The 21599-nt window shown below is 44.5% G+C and overlaps 1 protein-coding gene across 17 annotated transcripts in view; it reads right to left on the reverse strand.

Annotated features, from left to right (window-relative positions):
- Positions 1 to 21599, reverse strand: part of FBXO15 (F-box protein 15) — a 108191-nt gene that overhangs the window by 45919 nt on the left and 40673 nt on the right. For 8 of the 17 annotated variants that reach the window (XR_006195115.1, XR_006195117.1, XR_006195116.1 and 5 more), the window contains exon 9: positions 12285 to 12409. Coding sequence is in view for 14 of the 17 variants with exons in the window: in XM_042909950.1 (XP_042765884.1) it covers positions 12285 to 12409 (125 nt within the window). In the remaining 3 variants the exon portion in view is untranslated. Of the gene's footprint in view, positions 1 to 4467; positions 4759 to 9365; positions 9748 to 12284; positions 12410 to 21599 lie in introns of those variants that run through there. The other 9 variants (XM_042909947.1, XM_042909946.1, XM_042909945.1 and 6 more) reach the window with 3 other exon arrangements.

The following is a 21599-nucleotide window of genomic DNA, read 5'->3' on the forward strand; positions in this document are numbered from 1 at the left end:
ATTCCACTTGAGCAGAACAAATAATAGGGCAAATTAGCAATTTAGTTGTGGAACAGTAGCCAACAGAATCTTATTACAGAAAGAAAGTATCGTGTTCTGGGAAGATGGGTGCCCAGGGTTTATAAATCTGTAAGGGATACCACTTAGTATCTCATTCCATGACATCTGCGATTTCTCGTGCCCTAATCAAAGGCACGAAATCAGTTGGAAAAGCACAAGAACCAGGGGCAACAGAAGACTACTGGGGTGTGGGCCGGATGTGAATAAAAGATCAAATAATTTTTATTGCAGGCTCCAGAGTCTAGTTACATCAGAATTTTACAGAGCTCATGCAGCCCCAAACTAAATTTCAGATTTTTAAATATTTTATTACATTATAGCGACATTAATAGGATTGCACATAAAATGTACTCGTAATTTCGTGATTTCAACAAATCAAATTGCATACATTCGTCCATTTTTCCATCTCGTCCCTGTTACAAAAAAAATAGATCATTTTTGCTTAGCTTAAAGCACACTGCAGTGTGCTTTTTAAATCAATACAGAATGTTTTTAACCCCGCCATTTTGACTCTGAGGATGTGTAGTCTCTATTTATCAATAAAAACATTTTCCTCAGAATTACAGCAACATTAAATGCCATTAAAGCAACACAAACCTCTGATGGGCTCTCGAGATACCTAAGTGAACTGTGCACAGCGTTTCCTTTTTCATAGCACCAATCCCTTTCCACGTAAATTTCACAACACAAATCTGATTCATTGATTTTTTGGTCCCTGTCAGATTTTACAAATTGACATTTTTGCCACTAAGCATTTTCTTAATTGCTCATTATTTCTTCCAGGTCTACTGCTTTTACATGAACTTTCAGCAGCCATCAGTCTTATTTTGTGCTTCTGATTTGCACCAAGTCTAAATCTTCCTAAGAATGTACGCAACCAAAACATCACTGAAGCTATGTTGGTAGACTCCAAACATCGACGTTATTTATACATACATTACATAAGAAGACTTTTGGTTTTCGTAGCTATAATCGCCCAGGATGGGCTAAAATCCCCCGAATGGATGTTAACAGAGATTACTACACCAGGTTCCTCAGTTGATGTTTTAGGACCTGCCTCAGCTTCGCTCTGAAAACAACAGAGGTGCGGGGGTGCCTGGGTGGCTCAGTCGGTTAAGCATCTGACTCTTGGTTTCATCTCAGGGCATGATCTCACGGTTCATGAGTTTGAGCCCTGCCTTGGGCTCTGCATTGATAGTGCAGATCCTGCTTTAGATTCTGTCTGTCCCTCTCTCTCTACACCTCCCAGGTGTCTGTCTCAAAATAAATAGACTTCAAAAAAAAAAAAAAAAAGAAAAGAACAGAGGGGGGCCAACTAGGATCAGACACACACTGTGTGCCTCCAGTCTGAGGCACTATGGCCCAAAGTCACTTTTTTTTTTTTTTTGACAGTATTTAGAGGCACGTGTTGGCACAACATGGAGAGGAATACTCGGCTAGAGTTATCAAAGGAAGGAGTGTGCTTCCTAACAAGTGAAGGTCCTATTTCTAAAAGAATAAAAGAAAGGAACTTGAATTGAGTCCCCACTGGAAATGCTACCAAGTGGAAGTACTACCCATGTTGTCTTGTCTTTTAATTGTGGTGAGAACACTTAGATCTACCCTCTGAATAAATGTTTAAGTGTATGATACCGTTAACTATAGACACTGTGTTGTACAGATCTCTCCAGTTTATTCATCTTGTGTAACTGGAATTTTATACCCACTGAACAACTCCCCTCTGCCATCGCCCCAGCCCCTGGAAGCCACTGTTCCATCCCTAGTCCCATGAGCTTGACTGTTTTAGACACTTCCTATAAGTGGAATCGTCAGGATTTGTCCTTTTATGACTGGCTTACTTCACTTAGCATAGTGTCTCCAACGTTCATCCGTGTACAGCAGGATTTCCTCCTGTTTTAAGACTGAAAAATATTCCATTTTATGTATACACCACATTTTCTCTTTCCATTCATCTGTCTGTGGATATTTAGGTTATGTCCGTACCTTGGCTGTTATGAGTAACGAACATGGAGGGGGTCCAAACCTCTTCGAGATCCTGATGTCAATTCCTTTGCGTGTCTACCCGAAGTGGGATTATGATAGCTCTGGAGCATATGGAGGTTCTATTTTTAATTTTTGGAGGACCCTCTATACTGTTTTCCACAGTGGCTGCACCATTTTATATTCCTACCAACAGTGCCCAAGACTCCCGCTGTCTCCACATCTTCGCCAACACTTGCTATCTTCTGTTTTTTTCATTTTAGCCATCCTTGCAGGTGTGAGATAAGACTTCTCTGTGGCTTTGATTTGCATTTCCCTAGTGATTGGTGCTATCAACTCCCTTTTCATACACCTGTTGGCCATACGTCTATCAAGTCTTTTGCCCATTTCTCAAATCATGTTATTTTTGCTACTGAGTTGTAGGATGGCCTATTGTCTCCCAGAAGCCTTCTTACGTTGCTTTAGACACTGAGGTCTATAATCTCCCCAGAATGTGTTTTCTGGGAGTGGTGTCTTTCTTCCAGACAGCGATCTAGTTGTGCAACATCATCCGTTAAAACCCACCCTTCTCCCCACTGCCCCCATGTCACTGCCCTGATATACAACACGTGTCTGTGTCTGTTTCTGACTTCTGCATTCTGCTCCAAAGTCTCTTCTTGTCTCGCACCAAGGAGCACTCACATGCCTTCTGTGGCTCCTACCAAGTCTTCTTACGCGGTAGAGCAGGCCCTGCCTCCTGGTGCTTCTTTAAAGTGACTGGTTACTCTCAGTTGTTTACATTAATACATATCAGTTTCTGTGATTTAAAGCAGAATTCTTTTAAAGTTTTCTTCCCTATTAGGCAGAATTGGCTTTGTACACATGTTTATTTATGTTATGCTAAATACTCACTTAACGTTCTTTTTCTCAAGTGTTAAATGTTCATGAAGGTCCTCCCACCTGGGGGACCACAGAACATGTGACCATACGCAGCACAGTTAGGCATGGGCTTTAAAGAGCGGGGAACCCTAGCTCTGTTACCAGATGTGAATCTCAGGGCATTTAACCTCTCTGAACCTCAGCTCCTCATTGTAAAATGTTGTTAGCACACCACCTACCCCATGGGGTTTTTAAAGATTTTAAAGATACAGGTAAAGCCTGTTACAAGTGCCCAGCACACAATCAGCTCTCAGTTTTTAAAAATGAAAGTTATTGCTTCATGGTGAATTTCTCACTTTCTCTCCAGCCAACAGCAAGCCAGTAGAGATCAAAGGTGTTTCATCTCAAGTGGATGGGCACTTTTCTGAGTTAGACACATAGAAAGGAATATATTTTTTATACCCATTTCACTGTGACTCAATCATAGGACTCTATGTCAACCAGGGAACAAACATTTGCCTTTGGGGCAATTCCCAGAGTTCATTTCGTAACCCCCCAGAGGCCGGAAGGTAAAGTGACAGGGGTCCCCGAGGCCAGCTGTCCAAGCTAGGGCTGAAGCAGTTCGGTAAGACACACGCACAGGTAAACCCGACCGCTGCACATTTCTCACAGCACACGTTCATCCCTGTGCGTCGTGTTCAGGAAGAAAACACAATTTCGCGTGCACCTGAAATGATGGATGTGTGAGCCCGAGTGCCGGCCTAAGCACCTTTGTTTCTCCTGTTCTGCAGGGCCCATCGCTGTTTATAGCTGTGCCCACACCAGCCCTTTCCTCCAGGACCTTCCCGGGGGGACTGGCGGACTTTGCAGGGGTGAGCCTGGGAGAGGCATCCTGCTGTCCCCTTCCTCTCCCCGTGCGTAATCCTCCCGAGCTGTGCTCAGTGCAGGTGGCTTTCAGCCCCCGTGGCTTCTGCAGCCCAGGTCTTGTGTAATGGAAGTGCGGAGAAAATCCAGATGTTTCTTATTCCTTGAAGCCGCTGGATGCTGCAAAACAATTCAACCACGTTGAAGCTGGATGATGGAACATCCCACATACGACGTACCCTGGTGTGCGGGACCCACACTTCAACATCCAGCTTTGGATGATTTTCGCATGTGAACATTTTCTTTCTGCAGGGTTACTGTCATTGGACTTGTAAGAGCTGAATGACAAAGACACGGCACTCAAGCCACACACAAAAATCACCTTTACGAAGGCTGGTCAGATCTCTGGTCTGATTTTAAATCAGGCACGATTTTACATCTGGAGTACATTTGACATAAAAATATGTCCCCCCTTATTCTATACTAGTGGTAGGCATATTAAGTTTGCACCTGTTACTTTTCTTGAATTGATTTAGCTCCGTGAGCCTCGATCCTCTCGTTGTATTTAAGACATCCAGCCTAATTCCTCTTGCTTTTCAGACGAAAGGCTTCCTCTCAGACAAAGGCGTATGATCACTAAATGCTTTTATCTTAGGTGTCTGACAATTTAATGTCACTACATATAATACTAAGATGGCCAGTCCCTGAAAAGGTTTATTACTTATGTTGGGCATGATGTGGGAGATCTGTGACACATACTAGTATGTCTTAACTCTTGAGAAATGTCTCCACTTCTCCCATTGTTGATTCCTACAGCCATGAAGTCAGATCGAACAAAGTGGGCACCTGCAGCAGGGCGGGTGGGGAGGGCTCCTGGTGAGGGAGGAAGCATGTACGGAGGGTGGTGAGGACATCCACGCCGAGGAGAGGCCGTAAGCGGTTGGTTTTGCCGTGGTCTGGGGCTTTTCTTAATGCTGCGGTGAGCCGGTCTCGAGCCTGGAGGCAGATCGGTCCCCTTCCTGAGCGACTGGTTAAGTCCACATCCCACCCACTTCCTTTACCAGAAGGGCTCTCACCCTCCGGTGCCACAGTGCACCTGCCCGAGTGGCCCCGGTCCAGGAACCAGATAAGCAGGGACTGCCCCTGTGTCAGATGATTATTCGAGTGTGCCAGTCCACGAGGAGCCTTCCAAACCTAGCTATCCCTACCCTGCCTTTCGTTCAAAAGATGCCCTTCCGGCTCCAGCTTGTTGTCACCCTGTCCCCAGGTACAGCTCCCCGCAGGGCCCTGCCCGGCAGCCCTCCCTCAGGCCGAGTGGCCTGTTACCTATCTGAGCATCAGTATGCCGTGTCCCAGAATCCAGAGACCCTGAAATCGTACCAACTGGTGGCCATACCGTGATGCCTCTGGACCCACGTGGGGAGAGGGGGCGGCCGAGGCACGGCGTGTCGGGGCCTGGCAGAGCGTGCAGTCAGTGTGAGAAGGAGGCATCTGGCCAGAGGGCAGCAACGGAGAATGGGCTCAAGTGCTGCCATTCCAGGGGCGCCCGGGGGCGGGGTGGGGGGCTCAGTCAGCTAAGTGTGTGACTCTTGCTTTCAGCTCAGGACATGATCTCACAGTTCGTGAGTGCGAGCCCTGCGTCAGGGCTCTGTGCTCTCTCCCTCGCTCGCTCTCAAAAATAAATGAACATTTTAAAAACATAAAGTGCTGTCTTTCCAGGTTCCTCCACCGCGAACGCACCGTTCTGTCCTCTGCAACAGCGAGTCCCTTGTGGCGAGACGCTCTGAGACCACGTCCCTAACTTGTTCCTCCTCCTACCTTCACCCACACATTTAGCATCCATTGAAGATTCTTTGCCTCAAAGAATCTACCACAGTTTTGCCAAATGGTGAGGATGAAAAGCTTTTTGAAAACTAAAAATAACCTCAGAGACTTTTGTGCAGGACTTGAAAACTAAAGCCGCAGGGCCAAGTTCAGCCCGCTGCCTGTTCTAGTAAATAAAGGTTTCTGGAACATACCAGGCCCACTCACGTGTGCACCGTCTGTAGCTGATTTCACGCTGCAGTGACTCAGCTGAGTGGAGGCAACGGTCGCCGTATGTCTCGCAAAGGCTAGACTATTATTGGGCCCTTTGTGGAAAAGGGTTTGCCAACCCTTGTTTTTAGGAAAATACTGCGTTTGTGAGACAGATACAGAAGGTTTGACAACTAGAAAAATGATTCTTATAAAAACCTGAGCAGATCATCAAAATAAAAAAGAAAATTCAACGGAAACATTAAAAAGCCAAATTGAGACAATATTACAGAAGCAGAACACAAGAGTAAGACAGAAGGTTGGAAAGACGAGAGGATCCAAAAAGGATGATGACTAATAAAAGTTACAGAAAAAGATGAGAGAGAAAATAACAAAATTTTTTAATCCAGAATTAAAGTACAAAAATTCTTAAAATGACCCATAATGAATGAAAAAGATTTACTCCAAGGCACATTCTCTTGAAATTTTAAAATACCAAGAAAGAAAAGTGAATTCTAAAAATTTCCAGAGACGGAAGAAAAAAGGGTCACACACGAAGGAAGGACAATCAAAATGGCATCATCTCTAACAATAACAGCGTTAAGATAAAAAGCCCCGAAAAAAATGTCTTCACATTCTAAGAGAAAATATTTGTTATCCTACCATTTGTACCCCATTAAACTATCCAGTAGACGTTTTCAGGAATTTGTAGATTTAAAATGTGTCTCCCGTGTCTCTTTTCTTAGCTGCATGAGAATGTGCACCACTGAAAAAGGGGCAGAAATCAAGAAAGAGGAAGGTAAGACTCCATAAAACAAGATTCTCACAGGAAACTTCCCAGGACGAGAGCCATCTAGCAAGGCTAGAAAGAAGTTTAAAACAAATAGAGGCAGAACTCTGAAAATGAAACAGCCTGGGCAAAAAAACAGAATTCATAGATTATTTGGTACGATTGATTTAGAGAAAAGAAAAACCACTGAAAAAAACTGACCAACATAGTAAAGACTGAACAGAACTTTTAAGAAAATTTTCGGTTCACTAAAACCATGTAAGAAAAATGGGAGGGCAGTTATTCTTCCAAGAAAAATACAAAGTTGTAAAAGAAAGAAGCGTGTAACTCTATGTGACTCTGCAGAGAATGGTAACACAGCCATAATCAACAAACCATAACAACTGTTATAAACCTGCTGTATTTGGTATGATGCAAGAGGGGACGTGGCTGGAGTAAAAGGGCTCTATTTTATCTACCTTAGGTCAATAGGTGTCTACAACAGACAAATCCAGAAACCGCCAGAGAAGAATATTATTTAGAAAAATGTAGACAAATCTCAGAAGAAACGGCTTTAAAAATTTGCTGAACATTATCTCAGACCCATGAAAGGGCAGGTGGGGTCAGGGAGGAGTCTTCCAGCAACATCTGGTGACCCGTGGCACACACACGTTGTCCTGATGAGACACCCACAGTCGCCCTGTGAACGTCCCTCCTCCGCCTCGCTTCTCCTTGCCCAGCACTGCCCAAAGTTAGCTCAGAGTGAAGGGCGCCCAGGCTCATCCAGTCAGAATTCATCCCTGCCTCCTTCGTGCTCCCATAGCTGCTGCTATGTTTCCTATAATAATTTCTGTTGATTCAACAAATAGTATTATGAGCCTGGCATCCTGTTAGGTGCGAGAGATAAGAGTTGCAAACCAGACAGCACAGTCCTGCTCACGAGACGAGCAGCCTGGCGGGAAGACAGACACTGCGCACACATTCGATTCAACATGGCCAAGAGTTATAACGAGATGCTCCAGCCTAGGAGTTCCCCGCAGCACTGCCATCCCAGAAGTACCCGGCTTCCCATCCCATCCCAATACTGTTCCACTGTGGGTAAAGGCAACAGTGCCCTTCCTCTGGCTCCACCTCGCTTCCTGTGTTTCCAGGACACCCGGACCCTCTACCATTTAACCCAGTGAGTTCCAGGAGTCACCACACACCGTTCTGTGCTCGTTTTCCAGTTCCATCCTGCGGGTGACATGTGACTTCTGCCACCTGCCTCTCGTGACATCTGGTCCTCCGCACTGTCCAAGCCACTGCCCCTCCACCAACCCCCCAACGCTCACCCAGGCGAGGCAAGTGCTCCACACCCTGCTGGTGGTGCCACGAAATGACACCATCCCTCGCTCTCAGCTCTGACACAGATTTCAGGTTTCTCCCTTCCCAGGGCCCCTGAGGTTGGGACGGCAGGGACGGAGTCAGGACGGGAGTCTTTTGTACTGTCGCATTTCTTTGCCCAAGAACCTGATATCTGTCCCGGATCTTTTATTGCACACGCACACACACACGTACTTCAAAAGAGCGGATCAGATTGCTCAGGAGGAGAAAAACAGAAAACAGACAGGAGGGGGAGCTCCCCCCAGCAAGACTAACAAAGCATTCCAAAAGTCACTGCTGGGAGGAACCTTAAGTGGGTGATAAAAACATGATCAAGAATAATCTATACAATCTTAAACTAATTTAGAGCCAAATCCCTAAAAAAGCTACATATGCTTAAATACATGTTACCTCTATTTAAAGCCCAAGTACCTGTCAGTTCTCTGAAGACATCTCTGCATAGGATGTGCTCACTACTAACTTAGCGCCTCCACTAACATGGGGGGGGGGGGGGCGTTACCGCGTTTGTATCACACTTTGCTCTTAAGCAGCAACAGTTTGTCCTGATGATTTCAGATACATCTTCCCCTATGCAGTAGGTATTTTACTTTGTTTCATCAAATATTAACGTGGTTGCTGAATGCCAGGAACACAGCACTTTCTAAGTTTAATGAGGTTCATATTTATATACATTTTCTTATTTGAGGTTCTACCCAATAAGGGAAATAAAAACCTATCTATACAACACAAACACGCACACACAGTGATCACACATGCACATATACACATGCACACAGAGTGATCACACACACATATATACACAGGGCGATCACACATGTATACACACACGCAGTGATCACACAGGCACACACATACACACACGCACTGTGATCACACACTTACACATATACACATGCACAGAGTGATCAAACATACACATACACACATGCAGTGATCACACACGTGCATACACAGTAATCACACATATGCACGGTGATCACACATGCACATACACACACACAGAGTGATCACACACACATATATACACAGGGCAATCACACATGTATACACACACGCAGTGATCACACACGCACACACATACACACACGCACAGTGATCACACACTTACACATATACACATGCACAGTGATCAAACATACACATACACACGTGCAGTGATCACACACGTGCATACACAGTAATCACACATATGCACAGTGATCACACATGCACATACACACACACATATACATGCACAGTGATCACACAGATCTACACATACAGTGATCACACAATCATATGCGTCAGAAGAATTCCTTGCTTTTTAAGTTGTATGGCAGAAGAGAAGCAGATATCTTGTTTCTTATTTTGTATGAATTTTCATTGGGACGTTTTTCAATTTTAACTTGGTCCTCTACACATTAGCTTGAAAATGACCCAGGAATCACAACTTCGAATGTGAAAGAAAAAGGCACAAACAGACTACTACTTTATTTTAACTCCCAACACCAAGAGCAGAACGATTAGTCCAAGATAAACGAACAGCGACACTGATCCGCCACCGCTGCCAGCATTCAGTATGCCGTCCCAAACCAGTGGTTTATTTTCGCTACCCTCAGGTACAGGACCAGGCTGACGATGAAGTACTCTTCTGTCTCTTTGATCCACACCAGCTCCACGTGCACTTTGCCTTCCGAGTCCACATAGTCAACACAGGAAGTCTGTCCCAAGAAGCTGGGACCGTCAGAGGGCCCCAAAGCCCTCATGCAAACCGGAGAACTGAAACACCAAAACGGTTTCCCATATTCATCCAAAAGAGTTATGTCCATTATAGAACAACTCTACAAAACAAACACAAACATTCATAAGCGTAAGGGAAAAACGGCCAATTAGACCTGCTTTCCGGGTCTGATTGATATGTGCCTGCAGGGACAAACGAAGCCATGTCGTGAAGGACGGAGTGGGAGGGGAGGGAGACGAGAAAAGAGAACAGAACGGCAGGCGGAGGCAGAGTGCACACCGAGAGCGTGAAGGCCGAGCAGCGGGTGGGGTGAGGGGCACCAGGGGACGGGGTCACGAGGGCGGCGGGCCAGCTCGCCCTCATCACCTCCACCACGCGTGTCCGATGCACAACAGAGCGATAAATGGGGGTGGGAGCGGTGACGCAGCACGGGGATGTTGGTGGTCCTTACACGCCCCCCCCGCTACCCCTTCCCTCGTCTGGCACCAGTTCACTCCCTGCAGGCAGCCGGGTCACACGGGGGAAGTTCGAGATGGACAGACAGCCTCCGCCGGTCCTCCCCTTCCCAGACTCAGCGGATGAGACCCAGACCCCGCTTCACAGACACAGAGGCCCCCTCCTCCTCTCCTCTGCACTTGACTCCCCATCCAGTCCCAGGAAGCGGCTCCTTTCCCATTTGGTTCCTTCTCCATAACAAATCACTTCTCTCCTGGGGAGGGGGAGAGGAGGGGGGAAGTGTTTTATAACCTCCCTCAAATCCTCCTCTACCTACCTTCTGCCTTTCTCCTCAAGAGAACTGTTTCCAATTACCCTTTCCCAAATCTGTCTCTCTCAACATGAATTTCTAGAATGTACACATCCAAGCAGTAGGCAGAACCCACCTTCCCTGCAGGGCAAGTCCGTTCTCCCCACCTGTACCCCCTTTGCCGAAGAACTCTGCAGCGTCAAAGACTGAGGTCAGACGTGGGGTGTCGGGTTCTCCCAAGGTGCCCGACCCCCTCAATCACCCAGGCCGCTGCAGCACGGTCAGCAAACTGGCCAGCCAACGCATCTTGTGGGGGGCAGGGAGGGGGGCACAGCCATCACCACACATGAGCCTGTGACGCACCCATCAACCACGGTTATACTCAAATCTCTGGCTTCAATTAAAATGGATTTAGAAGTGAGGTTCAGATGAACATTAAAAACGCCAAGGCAATGAAAGGCTAAAGTAAAGGAACAGACAGAAGAAAAGCCTTAGCAAAGGACACCCCATCAGCCGGCACGTCTGAGAGGAACAGAGAGAAGGCAGAGCGGGACAGGTTTCGTTCCGAGCGTCACTGAATCAGACCGAAGACTGAAGCAGGGCTCCCACCCTGGCTGTCAGAACGGTCTGTAAACCAGTATGGCGGCCAGTTACCGAGCAGCTGTCGTGTGGGGACTCAGGACTGACATCAGCCACTGCAGGCGTCTCTAAAATGTATTTGAGATCATAATCTGACTCTAATAAAGAAAAAGAGGGGCGCCTGGGTGGCTCAGTGGGTTGAGCGTCTGACTCTTGATTTCAGCTCAGGTCACGATCCCAGGGTTCACGGGATCAAGCCCCACATGGGGCTGTCAGCCGGAGCCTGTTGGGATTCTCTTTCTCCCTCTCTCTCTGCCTCTCCCATGCTCATGCTCTCTTTCTCTCTCAAAATAAATAAATATACATAGAGAGAGAGAGAGAGAGAGAGAGAGAGAGACAAAGAAAGAGACAGAGTGTGAACGGGGAGGGGCGGAGAGAGAGGGAGACACAGTATCCGAAGCAGGTTCCAGGCTCGGAGCGGTCAGCACAGAGCCCGACGCGGGGCTCAAACTCACCACCGTGAGACCATGACCTGAGCCGAAGTCAGAAGCTTAACCCACTGAGCCACCAGGCACACCCGATAATTAACTGCTTTGAATGCTTGGTCTCAGTCATCATCAGTAATTGTTCTAACTTGTACGGCAGAAAAAAGCCATGTTAGTGGAGACAGATCCCACTGGCTCACTGGAATATGAGAATGCTATTCATCCCACAAGATAAAGATGGCGAACAGGGAGAAGCAGGGGCGGCCATGGGCACAAGATCACAGAAGAGAACAAAACGAAGTTACAAGGGCTCTCACGCTCCTCCACCTCCTCCTCCTCCTGCCAACTCCCTCCGTCCCTGCCAACCCCCAACCACTAAATAAACTCTCCCGTCCATGTGGCTAACTTCTGATGAGACACCAATTAATGTCACTGTTCAAGGAAGGGTATTCACGGAAGTATCTGTATCCTGACTTTTAACGTGGTGTATGAGCATTTAAGATGTTGAATAAATGCTACTTGCCTGGTCCGACCGGGAGCACCACTCTTTTTCCACAAGACAGACAGACAGAGGGGCTTCAGGGGGGCAAGGGTGCAAGAATGTGCTGCAAGCTTGCCCCCCTCCCCACACTCAACGAAAAACAGAAGGCACTCAACAGGCACCTGTTGAATGCATCGACTGTCGGTGCCCAAGAGAAAGTGCACATATCTTCAGACATTAGAACAGTCAAACTAGGACTTCAAAAGCAGGATCACAGATATACATCAACAGACTTCTTTTATCATACAGAAACCAGGTTACATTAAGAAAATTAAACAACAAATTACCTTTATACAGCCATCAAAAATATCAGTTCTCCAAGAGAGGCCAACTTTTCCAATAAGAGGTAGGTGTTCTGTGTTATTTTTAAAACTTATAACAACAATCTTCACATATCCATCTTCAATGTACCCTGCAAAGATTTAAGAGTTTTACAATTACGACATGCCCATGCAGGACAAGTCAGGACTCTTCAGGCAGGCTGCTTCATAAAGAAGGCCTCATGGGGCTGAGGCCCAGGTTCGGGCATGTGGCCTGAGGCCAGTGATGATCAGACATGATCTGAAAGGTGAGTCAGGGAGACACCTGGGGTGCACCTGGATGTCCACCTGTCACCAAGAGGGAGATTGCTAAGGAGGCAGGGGTCCTTCTGATTTGATTACACCCACAGTGCTAAAAACGGTAAAGGAGAACTGTGCAGCTTAGGATAGCAGAAGCCAAAGTGGTCCAGAAAGGACACTGAACGGGGGGGGGTCAAGGAGGGCAATGGGCCGGACTGAGGAGTTTTGAGAGCCGGGGCCCACGGACGAGATTCAGAGCCGCGCGCACACGCTTCCTGGTGGGTGAGCATCCTTGCACACACAGCAGCCGGAGGGCAGACACCCGGCCCCCTGTGACCGGCGAAGCGCTAAGAGCAGCCTGGTCACGGTCAAGAGCCCCACACGACCCCGCTGCCATGTCCCACTCTCCCAGGCCCTGTGCTCTGTGCTCGGGACTCCCGGTACCACCGGGTGTCCCGTGACAAGCAGCTTGGCACGTTACTGCCCGCACCCGGAAAGTGACTGCCGAACGTGCCGCTCCTTCGCAGGCCACAAGCTTTCTGAGAGACACCTGCACTGGGTAAGAGGTGAGTCCTGGGGCAGAGCAGATGGAAGAACAGAGGGGAGCGGACGCTCTTTGGCCCAAGGTGGGTGACTGCGGGGGACAGAAGGAAGCCCACGGAAGCTGTCTGCGGAGCCCAAGCGCTGCCCTAGACATCCTGGACCATGTGGTCACCGAGCGGAGCTTGAGCGCTGCTTTGCCAGCGGCCCCCTGGGCGACACATCCCCTCGGAGCAGAGCTCCCAGTCCTGCAGCAGGGCGCCGGGAACCCTTCTGCAGCAAGGACAGAGGCAGCCCACAGCCCCCCCAGTCCCCTCCTCCACTGAGCGACTAGCAAGAACCGTGCGGTGTCCCCCCCCCCCACCTTCTCCCCAGGTGCAGGAGTGCATGCCACAGGACACTGACCCTTCCCAGGCAACGCTCTGCTGTCACCTCGGCAGGGCTCCATGCAAGCGGGGGGAGAGCTGCGAGAAGCGGGGCCTCAGAGGAGACGCAGTAATGACATTCGGAATGGACCAGATGCGGCTCTGCTCTGCTCTGTATTACTGCACAGCCATGTGCAAAATCGAGAGAGACCTCCGACCGGCTGGCATGTGTCCTGGCAGCCAGACGACGCCATACAGAAAACCGCGAGTTCATTTTCCATGTGGCTTGTCCTCAGGACACTGCAGAAAATGGACCCCGAAGAACAGCAGCCCGTAACAGCTCAGTGGCAATTGTCTAAGCTAATAAACATGAAATCTCTGTGGAAGCAAGGGCTGCTGGTATTTTATTACCAAATATTCTCCCACTTTAGAACAACTTTAACATTTGCCGTATCTTGAAAGGTCAGGGCTCTTTCTACACACTCTGTAAGTGCCTGTATCTATAGGAGAAAAAGGTGAGGCCCTCCCCACAGTTAAACAATCCGCACACAGAACGTATGTGAAAACGTGTATCTATAAAATAGGTAATATTTTTGAGTACTTAGTGTACATCAAGCATTATGTTAAGCGCTTTATGCACGGTAGCTCAAGACATCTTAAGATACTACTATGAATGAGGCATTGTATGTTCTGAATTCACAGGTGAGAGAACTACACACAGGTTAACAGTACCTCGCGCAAGGTCATGCCAGTCATAAATGCAGAAACATGATTCAAACGCTGTTATGTGTCTAGAGTCTTTCTTATAACAGATTAACACATATACAAAAGGGGGAAACATAGTCACCTATTTGCTTAAACACTAGCTGAGAATTTACAATATAGATTTAAATTCTCATGAAATCTTGCTTTCGTGTTACTGCCAGTAGAGAAAAACCTATAAATTAGCAGACGACATATGCTGGGGAATCACTTATGGCTCCTCCTCCAAATTTGTGGTAATCCCTCCAGCTGGGAGTCCAGTGCTCACCTATCTCCTCCCCTCCCCAACCTTCCTATAACAAGGCCATAAGTGGCCAGAGTTCCTTCTCTGTGAGATAATGTACCCTTAGCGAGTTCCTGTGTTGCTTAAATCATTCAGAATAAATTCTGTTGTTGGAAATTCCAACTTTAACCTACCAAAACATAAGACCATCCCCAAAATGCAGACAAATTAAATTCGAGGCTCACTGCCCTTGGCTTCCAGTGACATTCAGTTACAGGCATGGCTTTTAGAGTCATAAAGGCCTCATTCCAAACCCTGCCCAGCCATTTACTAGCTGTGTAACCATGGTCAAGCTCTAAGCTGAGTAAAATAAGAACACACAGAGAAGGTACTTTATAAGGCTTTGTGAACACTAATGTAACTAATAATATATATTAACATTAAAGGGTAGATTATTATATATCCCAGGCTAAATGTGCTAAGCACCTTAGATGCACTATATCAACAATAATACTCTATCTAAAGAGTCAAGCCTACAGCAGAGGAGACAAAAGATGTGTACCATGTACGTGGATTGCAAGATTCAATAATTATTGAGACATCCATTTACCCAAATGATCTACAGATTCAATGCAATCCTAATCATAAACCCAGGAGACATTTTAGTTAATAATTTATAAATATTAAACATAGAAAAATAAATAATAAAAATTAACAAGCTGCTTCTAAAATTCACATGGAAATACTAAGGACCTAAAATAGCCACACGATCTTAAGAAGAAAAAAAAAGTTGACTTCTAGACTTACTATAGATGTACAGCAATGAAGACACACAAGAACAGAACAGATGGGTCCAAAAACAGACCAATACTCTTACTGGAAGTTGACCTCTGACAAAGACATCGAGATAATTTAATGAGAAAATCTTTTCACAAATGGTGCAAATACCTTCTTATCAATATGGAAAAACAGAATGAACCTCATCCCTTACCTTATACTTTACACAAAAATTAATTAGGGTTGGATAACAGACCTAAATATAAAAGGTAAAACCATAATACAACTTGAAGAAAGAAAGCATACCTCTATAACCTGGGGTAGAAAAAGTTTTTAAGACCAAAAAAAAAAAAAAAAAAAAAAACAAAACAAAACAAAAAAAATTTTAAAAACCTGATAAATTAGATTTCATCCAAATGTGAAACTTCTGGTCATTAAAGCATATCATTAAGAGTCAAGAAGATACAATGGGGAAAGGATGGTCTCTTCCATGAATGGAGTTGGGAAAACTGGATAGCCACGTGCAAAAAAAATAAAAATAAAACTGGATCCCTTATCTTACACCATATACAAAATTAACTCAAAATGCATTCAGACTTGAATGTAAGAAACCATACCAGAAACCATAAAACTCCTAGAAAAAAATAATAATAAGCTCCTTGACATAGGTCTTGGTGATACATTTTGGGATCTGACTCCAAAAGCAAAGGCAACAAAAGCAAAAATAAACAAATGGGACTCCATCGAACTAAAAAGCTTCCGCACAGCACAGGAAACCATCAACAAAGTGAAAAGACAACCTACCGAATGGAAGAAAATATCTGCAAATAATATGGGCAACAAGGGGTTAACATGCAAAATACATAAAGAACTCATAAAACTCAATGTCAAAAGAAAATCCAATTTAAAAATGGGCAGAGAATCTGGGTAGACATTTTCCCAAAGAAGACATCCAGATGTCCAACAGACACATGGAAAGATGCTCGACATCACTCATCACCAGAGAATCAAATCAAAACCACTATGAGGTATCTCCTCACACCTGTCAGAATGGCAATTATTAAAAAAACAAAAAACAGGAAATAACAAGTACTGGTGAGGATGTGGAGAAAGGAGAACCCTCGTGCACTGTTGGTGGTAATTACCTACATTAATTCATCCTCTCCACCATGGAAAACAGTATAGATGTTCCTCAAAATTGTTTTTAAAAAATTACTATGTAATCTAGAAATTCCACTTCTGGATATTTGTCCAAAGGAAATATAATCACTAGCTCAAAAAACAAATCTTAGCATTGCATTATTCACTACGGCATGATTTATAACAGCCTAGGCATGAAAACAACCTAAGTGTCCCATCAACAGACGAATGGATAAAAATATGTAATACACACACACACACACACACACACACACACGAAATGGAATATTCGGCCATAAAAAAGAAGGAAATCCTTTATTTGCAATGACATGGATGGACCCAAAGAACATTATGCTAAGTGACACAAGCCAGACACAGAAAGACAAATATGTGGATTTCACTTACATGTGTAATCCGAAAAACAAAAGAAATAAATACAGAGAACAGAATGATTGCTGCCAGAGGGGAGGAGTGGATGAAATGAGTGAAGCAGGTGAAGAGACACAAACTTAATGGTTATAAAATAAGTGAGTACAGCACGGGGACTATAGTCAAATATCGGTAGAGCATACTTGAAAGTTGCCAGAAGAGTAAATCCTACAATTTTCTATATGGTGACAGATGGTAACTAGACTTATGATAGTGATCATTTCAGACTGTGTGAATATCCAATCATTATACTGTACACCGGAAAGTCATGTAATATGTCAATTATACCTTAATGAACAAAATTTTTAAGATACCTTGAAGACAATGAGTAAGCCAGCCACAGACTGTGAAAAGATACTTGCAGAACATTTATCCGCCAAGGGACTGGCATTCAGAAAACACAAAAAAGTCATGTAATTCACAAATAAAGAGTTAACTGTTTTTAAAAAGGCAAAAGGATTCACACACACTTCAAAAAGATATGAAAATGGCCAAGAGGCACACAAAAAGGTGCTCACCACTACTGGCCATCAGGGAGACGCAAATCAAAGCCACGAAGTCCTGATCCTACTCCCACAGGCTGGAATGACTAAAATTTAAAAGACTAGTAACATCAAATGTTGGTGGGATATGGAACAACCATATAACCATACTGTATGCTGCTGGGGGGGGAGGGGGTATAAAATGGTACAAACACTGTAAAAAATATTTGGTAATTTCTCATACATAAAATTTTCTTATACATAGAAAAATGTCTGGCAATTTTTAACACATAAACTCTCCCTGGAGAGGAGGAGCCAAGATGGCAGAACAACAAGGAAATTTTCTGTGTGTCTCGCGTCCATGAAATAGAGCCAGACCAACACTAAACCATCCTACACACCTAGAAAACCGACTGGAGGACTAACACAACAATCTGCACAACCTGAACCACAGAATTCAGCAGGTACGCGGTGCAGAGAAGTGAACTTGGGGAGCGAGAAGGCGCAGGAAGGGAGGTGCTTTTGCAAGCGGAGAGAGGAGAGAGAGGGGAGGGGAGAATACGGGGAAAGCACCCCTCCCCAAAAGCAGCTGGAGAGAAAGTGGAAAATTGGAAACAGCTGCAGGGACTAAACTAAAAAGGGAGAAAGGAGAAAGGAGAGGGTTTCACTTCCGTTAAGACTGCAAACAAGGGGAGCGCAAAGGCTGCAACTCCGCAGCTCCCTACCTGGCGGTGCTCTGGTGGGAAGGGCGAATCCCCAGGAACAGAGTGGGGTCCGGGAGGTTTTCGGGCCACACGGGGAAAAGCGGTTCCACTGCTGGAAGGACATTTGGTAGAGACTGTTGAAGCCACCTGGACCCGGCAGACCCCAGAAGATGGCCACGTTCACTGGTGCTGGAACAAGGTCGTGGAGGGTGAAGCCTGGTGCCAGGCGTGTGTTGTGATTTTCCACAATCCCTGAAACGCTGCTGCTACACCGTCTCATGAACTTTTTTCTGGGGCGGGCTGGCACCTGACCGCAGTCTCGGGGCACCGGCAGCAGCAGGGTCCAGTGGACGTTCCTGGGTGCAGCCGACATTCGGCCATTGCTCATTCGGCCACTGCTCGGAGAGACCCTCCCGCAGAGGGGCGGAAGGGGTCAAAGCCACGGTCCTTGGGAAGCAAGGGGCCGGGGAAAACAGCCGCACCTGAGCCAAACCTCAGGAGAGAGTTACTGCCTGGGGCCTGGTCACGGAGAGTGGAAAAGCGGAGGGTGGATGAGAGCTGAAGACGGAGGACCGGTGCACGACTGCTGATCCGGAGGACGGACTGGGTGGCTGGCCGGCGCCATTTTTCACCGCTCCCACGCATGCGCACGCCCGGGCACCTACGAGCGCGGCAAGAATCCACCCCAGGAGGCTGGCAGCGCCATCTAGGGGAGAGCGGAGCCGTGACACCGAGCCCCGCCCAACTGGTCCAACTTCGCTCTTCAAGAACACAAACCTCACCGCCGGCTTAATCTACGGACTATAAAGAGCTACATGGACCGACCTCTAGGGGAAAACGAAGCAATTTCAGTCCTACTTCAATCTGTTAGTAGGTTCATCTATTCAATTTTCTTACTTTCCTTTTTTTTCTCTTTTACACTTCTTTTTCTTGAATACAGAAAAAGAAAAAATTCATTTTTATTTTCAATTTTTATTAAAAATATTTTCTTTAATTATTACTATATTTTTTACTTTTGTGTAAATTTTCTCAAATTCTATTTTACTTCCGCCATTTTATTTTAGTCTACTTCCATGTATTCACCTTTTCAAATTTTCAAACGATCTCCTTTTTTCTTTTTCTTTTTTTCTCTTTTTCATTTTTCTTTTTCTTGAATGCAGAAAGAGAAAAACTTCATTTTTACCTTCAATTTCTATTAAAAATATTTTTCATTAACTTTTTTACTATATTTTTTGCTTTCGTGTGAATTTTCCCAAATTCTATTTTACTTTCATTTTATTTTAGTCTACTATAGTGTATTCACTTCTTCAAATTTTCAAATGATTTCCTTCTTTCCTTTTTTGTTCTTTTTTCTCTTTTTCATTTCTTTTCTATTTCTTGAACATAGAAAAGATTCATTTTTATTTTTAATTTTTAATAAAAATATTTTTCTTTAAATTTTTTCTACTATATTTCTGCGTATATTTTTTCAAATTCTATTTTACCTCCATCATCTCATTTTAGTCTACTTCAGTGTATTCATTTTTTCAAATTCTCAACTTCCCTTTTTTTTCTTCTCCCCCCCTTTTTCTCTAATCTGTCAAACCACTTTCAACACCCAGACCAAAACACACCTAGGATCTAGCATAATTTATTCAATTTGTGTGTGTGCGTGTGTGTGTGTGTTTAATTTTTTAATTCTAATATTTTTTTAATTTTAATTTTTTTTATTTTAATTTTTCTACCTCATTAATTCCTTTTCTCCCTTCAAAATGACAAAACGAAGGAATTCAACCCAAAAGAAAGAGCACGAAGAAACGACAGCCAGGGATTTAACCAACAGGATATAAGCAAGATGTCTGAACCAGAATTTAGAGTCACGATAATAAGAATACTAGCTGGAGTCAAAAATAGATTAGAATCCCTTTCTGCAGAGATAAAAGAAGCAAAAAATAGCCAGAATGAAATTAAAAATGCTATAAATGAGCTGCAATCATGGATGGATGCCGCAGTGGCAAGGATGGAGGAGGCAGAACAGAGAATCAGCGATGTAGAGGACAAACTTATAGAGAATGATGAAGCAGAAAAAAAGAGGGAGATTAAGGCAAAGAGCACAATTTAAGAATTAGAGAAATCAGTGACTCATTAAAAGGGAATAACATCAGAATCATAGGGGTCCCAGAAGAGGAAGAGAGAGAAATAAGGATAGAAGGGTTAGGTGAGCAAATCATAGTGGAAAACTTTCCTAACCTGGGGAAAGACACAGACATCAAAATCCAGGAAGCACACAGGACCCCCATTAGATTCTACAAAAACCGACCATCAACAAGGCACATCATAGTCAAATTCACAAAATACTCAGGCAAGGAGAGAATCATGAAAGCATCAAGGGAAAAAAAGTCCTTAACCTACAAGGGAAGACAGATCAGGTTAGCAGCAGACCTATCCAAAGAAATGTGGCAGCCCAGAAAGGAGTGGCAGGATATATTCAATGTGCTGAATCAGAAAAATATGCAGCCAAGAATTCTTTATCCAGCAAGGCCGTCATTCAAAATAGAAGGAGAGATAAAAAGTTTCCCAGGCAAACAAAAATTAAAGGAGTTTGTGACCACTAAACCAGCCCTGCAAGAAATTTTAAGGGGGACTCTCTGAGGGGAGAAAAGATGAAAACATAAATTAATTAATTAATAATAAATAAATAAAGCAACAAAGATTAGAAAGGACCAGAGAACACCACCAGAAACTCCAACTCTACAAGCATCATAACGGCAATAAATTCCTATCTTTCAGGACTCACTCTAAACATCAATGGACTCAATGCTCCAATCAAAAGACATAGGATAACAGAATGGATAAGAAAACAAGATCCATCTATGTGGTGTTTATGAGACCCACTTTAGACCTAAAGACACCTTCAGATTGAAAGTAAGGGGATGGAGAACCATCTATCATGCTAATGGTCAACAAAAGAGCCAAAATAGCCATACTTATACCAGACAATCTAGACTTTAAAATAAAGACTGTCTCAAGAGATGAAGAGGGATGCTATATCATAATTAAAGGGTCTATCCACCAAGAAGACCTAACAATTGTAAACATTTATGCGCCAAATGTGAGAGCACCCAAATATATAAATCAATTAATCACAAACATAAAGAAACTCATCGATAGTAATACCATAATAGTAGGAGACTTCAACACCCCACTCACAGCAATGGACAGATCATTTACTCAAAATATCAACAAGGAAACAATGGCTTTGAATGACACACTGGACCAGATGGACTTAACAGGTATATTCAGAACATTTCATTCTAAAGCAGCAGAATATACATTCTTCTCCAGTGCACATGGAACATTCTCCAGAATAGACCATATATTGGGAAACAAAATCAGCCCTAAGTAAGTACAAAAAGATTGAGATCATACCATGCATATTTTCTGACCATGCTATGAAACTCGAAATCAACCACAAGAAAAAATTTGGAAAGGTAACAAATACTTGGAGACTGAAGAACATCCTACTAAAGAATGGATGGGCTAACCAAGATGTTAAAGAGGAAATTAAAAAGTATATGGAAGTCAATGAAAATGACACCACAACCCAAAACCTCTGGGATGCAGCAAAGGTGGTCATAAGA

This window comes from Panthera leo, chromosome D3 (assembly GCF_018350215.1).
Source record: "Panthera leo isolate Ple1 chromosome D3, P.leo_Ple1_pat1.1, whole genome shotgun sequence".
NCBI classification, from domain to species: Eukaryota; Metazoa; Chordata; class Mammalia; order Carnivora; family Felidae; genus Panthera; species Panthera leo.